This window comes from Talpa occidentalis, unplaced genomic scaffold, assembly GCF_014898055.3.
Source record: "Talpa occidentalis isolate TD23 unplaced genomic scaffold, MPIMG_talOcc4v2.1, whole genome shotgun sequence".
NCBI classification, from domain to species: domain Eukaryota; kingdom Metazoa; phylum Chordata; class Mammalia; order Eulipotyphla; family Talpidae; genus Talpa; species Talpa occidentalis.
The window spans coordinates 103,457,718-103,469,765 of NW_026555331.1; the positions used below are offsets into that span (position 1 = coordinate 103,457,718).

At 40.3% G+C, this 12,048-nt stretch overlaps 1 protein-coding gene across 1 annotated transcript in view; it reads left to right on the top strand.

The window, feature by feature from the left end:
* The window catches only part of NFE2L3 (NFE2 like bZIP transcription factor 3), a 31,528-nt gene extending 20,737 nt beyond the window's left edge, over nt 1-10,791 (top strand). Inside the window, exons 2-4 of the mRNA XM_037509460.2 lie at nt 2,042-2,203; nt 7,746-7,829; nt 8,396-10,791. Coding sequence (XP_037365357.1) covers nt 2,042-2,203; nt 7,746-7,829; nt 8,396-9,664 — 1,515 coding nt within the window. The 3' untranslated portion in view covers nt 9,665-10,791. The remainder of the gene's footprint in view (nt 1-2,041; nt 2,204-7,745; nt 7,830-8,395) is intronic.
* The last annotated feature ends 1,257 nt before the right edge of the window (nt 10,792-12,048 follow it).

Consider the following 12,048-nt stretch of genomic DNA (forward strand, 5'->3'; position numbering starts at 1 on the left):
CACGTGCCTCTACCAAAGTCTTAGGATGCATGTCTAGGATTTCATCTGGTCAGTGAATAAGAATGTACTATGTGTTAGACTCTGGGGCAGGCAGTGAGAATACAGCAGAAACCCAGCAGACAGAGCTGCTGCCCTCAAGAAAGTAGCATCCTTTTGGGAGAGAGAGACAGCCAACAAATAAACATGGTAATACAGCAACTGGTGCTAAATGCTATGGAAAAAAATAAAGCAAGAGTAGGGAGCTAGATGTTGGTGGGAGATATTTTTTTATGGAGAGAGTGGTTGAAAAAGAAAACTGAATAGTAATGTTGGAATAGGGAACCGAAGGAAGCCTCAGTGGTGAGGGATGTGGGTGTGTTGAGCCATGGGAAAGCCTCGTGGGCAGAAGGAACAGCAGATAGATCCAAGCCACTGAGCCGAAAGGTGGGCGAGCGCTTAGTGTGCCTGACTGCACTTGAGGCGCTGCCATGCCAGTGATGGTAAAGATGAGGCTTACATAGAGATGGCAGGTCAGTGAGGCAGAGACTAGAGATGGATGCCAGGTGAAGAGCCTGTCTCTAAGAGGAGGGAGTTACTGAGATATTGCTGGTGGGTCAAGTAAAAGGATGACGAGAACTGTCGGTTTAAGAGACCCTGATAAGTTGCATCAGTGGGTGGTGGGACAGAATTCTCATTGGAACAGCTTCAGGAGAGCTCAGGTGGCTCTTTGGAGCATCTTGCTCTAAAAGGGAACAAGAAAACCAGGATAGGATCTAAAGAGTAATGTGGAACCAAAGGAGGGATTTTTAAAGATGGAGGTGTTTTCATATGTGTAGACTAGTGGGAATCGTCCAGTAGATAGGTCATTGCAGAAGCAATGACCTTGAGCACAGGAGCTCCTGGAGATGGAGTGTGCAGCACATGGAGAGATGGGGAAGGTGACCCATACCCATTAAGAGGGGAGGAGGCAGAACATGTCATGTAGGGTTGGGTCACCAGAAGCAAGCTGGCTTCCAGCGCATCACCTTTTTTCCATACTTGCTATGATTTCTCTGCTTTCTTCTTGCATCTGTGGGTTTCCTTTCTTTGACCTTTGTTTCTGTTGTTTATTGTTAACATTTCTGTGCTGGAGGGGCAGTGGGTGGCGGGGGTGGGGGTGGGGGCTGTCCTTAAGTTCGTCCAGTGTGCAATGTTGCTGGAAAAGAAAAATTAAAAATAGATTATTTGAGTTGAGAAGCCTTGATGTAAGAAGGGGGCGTGAGGAGAATTATACAGAGATCTTTTAGTATCATCAAAAGTATCAGTATATAGGGTATATGCTGAACGGTAACTATTTGAATGTTTAGAAGAAATCTCTACCCTTTTAATTATTTAAGACTCTGCAGTTAAAAGATTATCAAGTAAATTAGAGCTAGAAGGACTCACCTGGGTAAATTAGCATAGTTGAACATATCTATGAAGACATTAGTTTAAGCTTTGTTAACTTTATTTTTTCAAAATAAAACCATATTTGTGTTTTTCCTGATTGTCCAGGAACACATTTGTTGTAGACTATTCAGTATTGCAAAAATTGTAAAGTGAAGTCAATTCTTTACACCTACTCCACCCCAACCCCTCCCCCAGAGAACCACAATTACTACTTTGCAATAATACTTTCCAGATTTTTCCGTGTATATTTTGATCAGTATTTACTTCCAGCTTAGCTGTTTGATCTGTTTTCAACAGAAGGCTAAATGAAAACTGCCGGCTGGCAACATTGATCTTTCACATCTAATCAGATTTTAAATACTTTTAATGCAGAATCTTTATAAATGCATATAATGTAAATATGCAGACTAGAACAGCCTGTCTCCGAGTGAGTTCTTAAGGAGGGAGAGAACACAAAACAGACCTTTGTTTCAGAATTAAATGTTTCTTTGATACTGAAATAATAAAATGCCAGCCTTAGCTTTTTGACTTGGGGGTTTTTGTAACCACTGGCCGTAATACAATTTTAAAGATTGTTTGACATATTTGATGAAATATGGGTACTACATAGATTATTTTGGGGTACTTTTTATAGGACATTGAGGTACTAAGAGAGAGACCTGAAGCTGTGGATCTCAGTTCCCAGAATGAGGAAAATGAGCAAAGGGTTTCCACTTCAAAGGAGGAGCCGCTACAGCCGAAGAATGAAGATGAACATAAAATGGCAGATAAACCTGAGTGGGAACCTAGAAATGAGGTAAGTCTGTGAGAATATCCCAGCCTTACTATTTTGGTTTTGTTGTATATTTTATAGCTTTGACAGTTTGTGTTGAGAATACATTTTGCATGCAAGTGTGTGCTACTATAAAGCAAATCTGATACCTGAAAATACTTTTTTAAAATTCACATGCATACATTCACATTCACATACATACCTCCAGGAAGTTGCAGGGTTTTGTTGTGTTTGCCATGGCAAGGGAAAATGAGGTGACTTGTACCCCTTCAGCCAGGAATCCTCAATCAGCCACCTGCTGAGGCAGCCAGGTGAGCAGGTCTGGAAGAGTGAGCCAGAGGGCTACAGGTACATCACCCTCCCCACCAGCCGGGCTTGGACTCAGTCCTTACTCATTGTCCTGGCAGGCCATGGTGGAAGGCGGTTTCGCATTGCTGGCCTAAATAAAGGTCAGGTCTGGAGGGACTGTCTCCTGGACTCCTCACTGACAATTACAAGAGGTATGAAAAGTTGAACACCAGGAGGCAGGCTGAAGGTCTGGAATCTTTCTGTAGCCTGTGCTTCCCCACCCTCAACCCCTCTCACTTGAGCCATACTCCCACTTTCTTCTCAGCCTGTCTGAGGTCTCAGCCCACAGCCTAGCAAACAAGTGCTCCCGAGATAGGCCTGGAGGTTCCACAAACCTGATCCATTTGGCATTTTTCACCTGGAAGTTATGTTCTCTCAGTCTTGTCCTTGAACACCCTTGGAGCATGGAGAGTCCCAGGCTATAGCCTCAGCCAGCCCACCCTCTGTAACCCTGACCAGGTGTAACATCACATTCAATATTACATGATTGATGGAGTGAATCAGAAAACAGCTTTGCGCGCTCTGCCCACCCAACATTTCCCCACCACTTACACTTTGTTCTGACTTGCAGTTCTTTTCTGCATCCTGTGTGAAATCTAGGGCAGAAGCCATGACTTCCAGATAAAAATCTGTTTGTGTCAGTACAGCAATTGATGTAATTCTCAAAATCTGAACTGAAATTCAGCTTCTCCTCTCTTCCCTCCACTAGCAGGCTGTGTGGCCTGCTTCTCCATTTTCCCAGCTCTTCCTCCTGTCTTCTCTGGGGCTGGCTAGGGTTAGTTGGGGGGTGGTAAGTGTTCAAGAGAGGTGTTACCTGACTGGCATCAAACTCACATTGGTTTCCCTTGAACACAGGGCATGTTTAAAACTACTTCTTTGTCTGAGGCACTTTTATTTCATTGTTTTTTTGGTGACCCCATGCCCCTCAGAGCTGGGAGTCTTTCACCCGCCCTTCCCTTGACCAAAGACAAAGGCATTACCACCTCAGGTGGCACTCTCAGCCACATTCTGGCCTTCCAGCAGCTGGTCCTGGCAACCTGTACTTCATTCCAGATACTTCCCTAGATTCAGCTTTTCTCAGGCTAGCTCTTACTCATTCTGCTGTGTTCCTCATACTTCACATACCCTTGTGGTTTGGCTTTGCCTCCAGCCCTGTGCGGGCATTCACGTACCAGCACACACTGTCATATCAATGTTAATATGAGCAAAATACTGAAAGAACCATATTTATTTTGAAGGAGACATTCCAGCCCATTTTTCCAAGTGCCTCACAGTCATCTTTTTGAGGGAGACGGTATTTTTAGGGAGACGGTAGTTTCTTTACCGCTTCATTATATATAGTATTTTTCTCCGGGGTTTGCTTTCTCTTCACTCCCTCATAGCGCTTCCCAAGAACTGTTTTCTCTGCTTGACTTACCTACAGTAATTAACTGCCAGATACATCGTGGGTACTCATTTAATACTAATGAAGAGATAGATGAAGTAGGGCATGTCCTTGGAGAATTTGATATATACCTTAGAATAAACATCAGTATGGACAGAACATTCCAGAAACACATTTTAATCATCCAAAGCAAAGGCATTTGTGCCTTGGTTCTTAATTATCAGGGTCCACTTATTTTGTACCTCTGTCAGTCTTGTTCAGTTAGCATTTACACATTTCTTCAATGAACTTTTGACAATATTTCTAGCAACCCTTTTCTGAGATATTGGTACGTGCTCTATTTGTGTTGAAATAAAACAAAATTGAGTTGATTATGACCACAGTGAATCGCTGAAGTTTTATTTCTATGCTTTTGGATGACAAACCTGAAAGAATACAGTGACTTCTTTGTAGCCCCACTGCAAGCCTAGACATAGACCGCCAGCTGCTGCTGAATACACAGTGTATGTAGGTTAACTAGTCTGAAGACATTTTCTTCTCACTAAAGATTAGTTGAGTTCATATTAATATTTCGTCTTTTAAAAGATAAAATGTGGCCCCACCATATTCTGTGAACACTTGGTTTCTGTTCAAAATGCAGTGAGTTATTGATCCAAATGGAATTGTGTGTTTGAAGATTTAGGAAGAATTGTTCGACTTATTTAAAAAACTGACCATTTCCTGGCAATTAAATTGAACTTAATAATGTGGAATATCGAAAGGTTACTTGTAAGAATGACTCAGTTGTCCATTTTTGTGCAGGATTTTTGCCTAGTTGAACAAAAATATGAAGCAGTTATATTGAGGAGAATTTACTAAGTTCTGTGAAACTAAATGTCTCAAAATTGTCCTGTTTAATTTCTTAAGTGTGTCAGAAGAGTTCTGTTCCATAGTGATTTCAAACAGAATGCTGACCACAGTTAAGGTCCGCAAATAAAAGACACATGAGATTCTGAAGAAAAGTGAGCAGGTTTTTTTTTTTTTTTTTTTCCTGTTTTAGAGGTGAAGGTAGGTTTGAGGAAAATACCAAGGAATCGGGAGGCCCTCATCACCACTATCCATACAGAAGGGGGTACCTGGAGAGAAACAGCTCAGGGAGAGCTGGAAATGATAAGACTTGGCAGAAGCTGTCTCTTGCTCCTCCCACCTCTCTATCTCTTGCCTTTGTCTCTTGTGGACCCAGTCAGACAGCTGGATTGGTAGGGGTTAGCCACGCAGCCTGCATCTCCAGGGGCATTAAGGGGACAATTAATGATATGTCCTTGACTAGGCTGAAGGGACCAGTCTATAATTTATTTTGAGCAAAGGATCCTCATACCCTGATATCTATGTCCTATATCAAGCTTTATTTTCTGCAAACTGTTATTTGCCCATCATTGAGAATTGTTTTCATAGAAATCCAGATTTGAGAGTGCTGTCCATCCTCACACCTGTGTTCAGCAGCACATTTTCTGCATTGGTGGGCCAGGACATAATGAATTAAGCTTGAGTCAATAAGAGAATAGCCCATTTTTGAAATTTCCTAAGTAGGAATCACTTTAAATTAACAAGCCCATTGGTGAAGCATTCCTCTATCCACTAGGAATGCGTAATTTGCCAAAGAAAGAAATCGCATCTACCAGTTTAGCTTAAATAGTCCTGTAGAAAATAGAAAGCCTTGGGCTTCCCCAGTGGCGCAGCGGTTGAGCGCTGTGTTGCGAAGCTGCCCACGGCCTCTGCAGCGCCGGTTCGATCCCCGGCTGCTCCCCGGCCACCAGAGGAGGTTCCCACATGGCGCGCAGACCTCTCCTGCCACCCGCTGCTCCCCTCAGCAGTGTACTTCGGTCCTTCTGCCTGCTTTGCTCCCCGCTCTGGCTCTGGTGAATTCTCTCACCCTCCCGTGCTTCTGACTGTACCCAGTGCTTGTATAAATAAATAAATAAATCTTAAAAAAAAAAAAAGAAAATAGAAAGCCTTGTGTATTAATTGTGAACCTTGAAAACAAGGTTTCATAGTACTCAAAATATCTGGAAGAAAAGAATCAGTCCAACTGATCCGAATCTTTAAAACAGGAAACAAAGTAAAAACGGTTGGGAGTGTTGCCTAGCACATGAGTCAGCAATGTGAACTTGCTAACATACGAAGATAACAACTCCCATAATGTACCACAAATAGAAATCCAGGAAAAATATAATGGTTTCTACATTTAATTGTATAGCGGAACGCAAAAGCCAGAATGAGAATTCTACAGATTCACAAGAAACAGAGGGAACTCAAAACCAAATTTGAGATAATCAGTCATCAAAGTTGCAGACCTCAAAGAGGAATTTGATTCAGATGTCATAACAGAAAATAGGGTTCAATAGGTGGAAAATGAGGTCTCAAAACCACACTTGGGGGGAAGTTTACATCTTAGAATGTTTAAAAACTTCTGTTCAGAAAATGGAAACTAAGATAATTCTCTCCACCCAGTAGAAATCAGAACCTCAAGTGGGTCCCAACACCAGGTATAAAGTCTGACATTCTACACTATCACTGTCAGGAATCCTCAGCCAAGAAAGCAAGATCTAGAAAATAAAAACTGGTCCTTGCAGAAAAAAAAACATAAAACTATTCCTGCAGACACAGCTCCCAAACAAAGGATGGACTCATCTTTAAAAAGTTCAAGACAGGAAAGGATGAGAAAATCTGCATTATTTCTAATGAGTCCCAGGAAAGACCAGAAAGTATGGAGCAGCAACAATATTCAAAGAGCTTGTGACAAAACATTTCCAAAATCAAATTTATTTCATGGTTTAGATAAAACTGCACAAAGTCAAGCAGAGTTAATAAAAACAAATTAGACAAAATGAAATAGCAGGACAACAAAGACAAGAGGGGGGAAAAAATCTTAATTACCTGAGGAAGATTAGCTGTAAAATGACAGACTAACAGCACACCTGTCAACAGTAATACATGCCATAAGACAAAATACTGAGGAAAAACATTAAGCCTGGTATTCTTTTTTTTTTTAAAGATTTATTTATTTATGCATACATGAGGTGGGGCACAGGCCAGAGATATGGGGGGTAAGAGAATTCACCAGAGACAGAGCAGGGAAAGAACAAACTGACTGGCTAAAATACACTGCTGAGGGGAGCAGCGGGCGAGACAGGAGAGAGGTCTATTGCGCCATGTGGGTTGCTCCCTGGCCGGCCGGAGATCGAACTTGTGCAGCAGAGGCTGTGGATTGCTTCATAGTGCAGTGCTTAACCCCTTGTGCCACCAGGGAGGCCCAAGCCTGGTATTCTTACCAAGAAAAACTATCAATTTAAGTACGGAGGCAAAATAATTCCAGGTTACAGAAATGGAAAGCTTACTATTTGTGGGTCCTCTCTAAAAACAGCTGTCAAAGGCGTTACTTCAGTAAGAAACCAAATCCTGAAGACAGGAGATGAAGCAAAGATGAGTAAAGGCCAAATATTTTGGTAAATTAAATAAATACATTACAAATCTAAATAAACATCTTGGTAAATCTCAAGAATTACATAAACTTGTAACCATTTTGTAGGGTCAAAATAAGGTAGAATCAACAGTACTAGCCAAAAATTATAGGAAAGAGGGGCCAGAAATGATGAAAAAGTTTGGAACTAAAGAAAAGATATTAAGGAAGGGTATTAAAATATTAAGAATTGACTACTAAAAAAGGGTATATGAAGTAAAAATTCCAAATGGGGATAAAAATTCAGCTTGAAGAACCGCCAGTCCTTTAAAGCTTAAACTTAAAGCTCCAGAAAACTTTTAAAGGAATGATGCACCCCTTTTGTTTTTCTACAGAGACATATAAATGGGACAGACACATCTTTCTGTCTGGAAGACTTATTTCAGTTGCTTTCATCACAACCTGAAAATTCACTGGAGGTAATTGGAACCTTGAATAGAACCTCTTTACTTGAATGATATATAGCAGTTTAAAGTAATACTTCTGCAATACTATCTACTGCACGAAAACTTAGAATTGCTTTTTGTTCAGACTGTTCCTCCAAAATCAAATTTATATAATGCATGATGAATCAAAATGGTAGTAAGCAATCGAAAGTCTAAGGCATAAGCTTTAATTTTGTTAGCATTTCATTATAGCTGTTATTCATGGCCCTCCACAATGTGGCTTTAGATTAACAGCTAGGATGAGAGTTGCACTTCATAAATTATAACATGATTAAACAAGATCAGCTTTTCTACTAACTTTTTCTACTAATCAAACTTGGTATTTCCATGATGGTCAAAAAATAATTCCCGCCCTCCCCAAGTACAACATATTCTGATTTGGGCTCATGTCACATGTTGTTTTGCCTGTTATTTAACTAAAACTATATCCCTCTATTCATACAGAGGAACAATAATGAGGAAAGGTACTAGTGATACATAGCTGCTCCTGAAATAGGATTAAGTATATCTAAAGTGCTATTTTTCCCTTCCCTTTTTAGGGCATCTCACTGGGAGATATTCCTCTTCTAGGAAGTATCAATGATGGCATGAATTCTTCAGCACATTATAGTATAAATTTTAGCCAGGCTATAAGTCAAGATGTGGATCTCCATGAGGCCATGTTGCTGTGTCCAACAGACAATACATTTAGAAGAGATCCAGTATCAAGGACTTCACAACCACAGGAACCATTTCTGCCGTTAAATCCCCAAGCCACCGATCCTGAACAGACCATTCCTGGAACTAACTTGACAGGATTTCTTCCATTTGTTGACAATCAGATGAGGAATCTAACAAGCCAAGACCTTCTATATGATCTTGATATAAACGTATTTGACGAGATAAATTTAATGTCTTTGGCCACGGAAGAAGGATTTGATCCAATGGCCATTTCCCAGCTTTTTGAAGAACCAGATTCTGATTCTGGGCATTCCTTAAATTCAAGCCATAATAGCACTTCTATCACAAAGTCAAATTCCTCTCATTCTGTGTGTGAAGGAGCTATAGGTTTTAGTAGTGACCTTGAATCTCTTTCCTATCATGAATTAGAAGGCGCTGTAGGTGGCTACTACCCAGAGCCCAATAAGCATTGTCACCTGGAACACAGGAGTGATGCTGGTTTTCGTGACGACGTTGCATTTCAACACGTATTTCATAACCATACTTACCACTTACAGCCAAGTACAGTAGAATCTACTTCTGAATCTTTCTCATGGCCTGGGAAGTCACAGAAAATAAGGAGTAGGTATCTCAATGACACAGACAGAAATTTAAGCCGTGATGAAAGACGTGCTAAGGCTCTGCATATCCCTTTTACAGTAGATGAAATTGTTCGTATGCCTGTTGATTCTTTCAACAACATGCTAAGCAGGTATTATCTGACAGATTTACAAGTGTCCCTGATCCGTGATATCAGGCGAAGAGGAAAAAATAAAGTTGCCGCTCAGAACTGTCGTAAGCGTAAACTGGACATAATTTTGAACCTAGAAGATGATGTATGTAACTTGCAAGCAAAGAAGGAAACCCTTAAGAGAGAGCGAGCCCAGTGTAACAAAGCTATTAATATAATGAAACAGAAATTGCATGACCTTTATCATGATGTCTTTAGTAAGTTAAGAGATGATGAGGGGAGGCCCGTCAATCCAAACCATTATGCTCTCCAGTGCAGCCATGATGGAAGTGTTTTGATTGTACCCAAGGAACTGGTGACCTTAGGCCACAAAAAGGAAAACCAAAAGGGAAAGAGAAAAAGTGAGAGAAGTAAGTGAAAGTGAACCCCACTAAAATCCATAAAGTTGAGCAACTGACATATGGATCCATCATAAACCATTGAAACTGCTTCAAAGTTTAGCTTATCTCTTTCTAAGTACTGCTACTTGAATTACTCCGTTAAAGCTACTTTTTGAAGCTTATATGGACAAATGTTTAGGACTTAAAGATCAGATCTGTGGGAAATCTGGGAAAAGCCACTTTTCATGAAGTTATGCTTCATAAAGAATCAAATATATACAATTAGGGTAACATGAAAACTTGATATGACTACTATTCACTTAGCCATTTTCTTAGTAAGATGGTCACATCAAAAACACATTGTGGATGTATTTTAAAATGTATGTTTTGACTTGAAATGCAAAGCAGCCTTCATGTTTTCACTTGTTAGCACTGAAGTATAGTGAACTTTTCATTATTTTAGTCTAATTTTGGAGTGCTTAACTTATAACCTGTGGAAATAAATTTTTATATTTGGGTGCATAAAAGGTAACTTCCCTTTCATACAGAATATTTAAGCAAATTTACCTTGGATATTTTTTCTCCAAAAAAAACACATTCAGGAAGATGATATCTAGCAAATTGAGCCGCAGTGAGTCTTACAGTTTGCAAATTGGTGTCAGTCAGTATGCTAAACTGATACAGTAAATCCCTTGGACTTGAGTGTTACATAAAACTTAAGAGCCAACCTGCAATTATACCAAGATGCTGAGGAAAAATAGGGACCTTTGAAATATTAGAACTTGTTATGTATAATGGCTGGGGTTGCCAGCCTATAGGGATGGATGGCCCCACATCTAAAAATTATCACCAAAAATGTGGCCAAGAATGGGCACCAAACAGTAGAGGAAGTTTTAATAGATTGTAATAAAATGAAGTCACAAATCCTATAAATGGTGGCCTATTTTCTGAAGTTTAAATCTCAAAATTAAGAGAAATAGAGCTTGTTTGATGTTATTTTCGGCTGTAAGAATTTATTGCCTAACAATGTAGACCAGTCTATAATTCATTTTGAGCAGAAGCCCAAGTAACTTGAGTTGTAAAAAGCTAATTTAAAGTGCATGTTTATAGTAAAAATGTATCCATTTACATTGGCCCTAGCTATTCAAATCCTGGATTTCCTCCCCCCCAGGAAAATGTTCAACACAACACTAACAGCTTTGCATCACTGTTTAAATGCTGATAGGCACTTCCCCCCCCCCCCAAGGACAACCTAAGCTAATTTGATATTAGCTTAACCCATGACCCTAATTTGGTATTTAGCTTCAGGGCAGTGCCACAGAAATTTGGTCTGTGTCAAACTGCCACCCTTACCCCGTAGGTCTTTAGTACTACATTATGCACTTACCAAACAGCACTTTCCAAATCCCTGAAAGGCATCAAGCTAGGGTACCATCAAATGGTCAAGAGTATAGTAGTGTTGGGGCTCAAAACCTTTTCAACAGCCAGTTTCAGAATGATCTCATTTGCTGTAGTACTTACCTGACAACACTTTAACATGACAAAATCCACACTGGATTCAAGGTGTTTAAACTGAACCTTACCGTCCCCACAGCTAGTTTCAACAGTGGCAACTCACCAACATTTGGGTCTGATGTGTTACAGATTAAGTTGAAACCAAAGACTCCAATTGTTCACTAGATTTAAAGTAGCAGGCAGATTACCATGGAAGGAAAAGGTGGTATGTATGACAAGAAATGTGACTTATTCAGTCCAATTGCTGTTGAAGCAAACTAGTTAATGACTAAGTCAACTCTGCAGTTACTCTTAGCAAGTTATTGAGAAACACTTCCAGAGAAAGATTGGGGGAGTGACCCATGTAGTGCCAGTATAGAAATGGATATGAACACACACAAATGCAAACCTAAATGTAACCAGTAAATAGGTAGTTGATTCCGCCAATCTTTGCTGTGAACCTTTGATCATTTGACAGTCACCATGTTTTCCTCCTGAATGCGTGGATTGGCCCACAAATTCCATTTTGAACTGGTCCCAATATAAAAATCCTAGCTTGACATCCCTGCATTTGTTGATCAAGAGAAATTTAACCCAGCCAGATTGTCCTTGTTTCCTTGACAGACCTATCTAAAGGCAATGTTGGACAACACAGGTGGCATTGTCAAGTGCATGTTATGTTGAAGTGCAGTTGAGTTCTCCCAAGGTTTAAAGTTGGCCCATTTCCACAGATCCAAAACCCAGAACACAACTTACCAGCCCATGGAACCCAAAGGATTTAGCTGAATTATTTTAGTGCACATTTAATAGCCAGATCAGACTGCAACCCTGCCATGTTAGCATTCAATTTGCCCCTTTTGGGGGCAATCCACTTACCAACCAACCAAGATTTACAAGTTAGCAACAGTACTAGTAGGCAACAGTACTA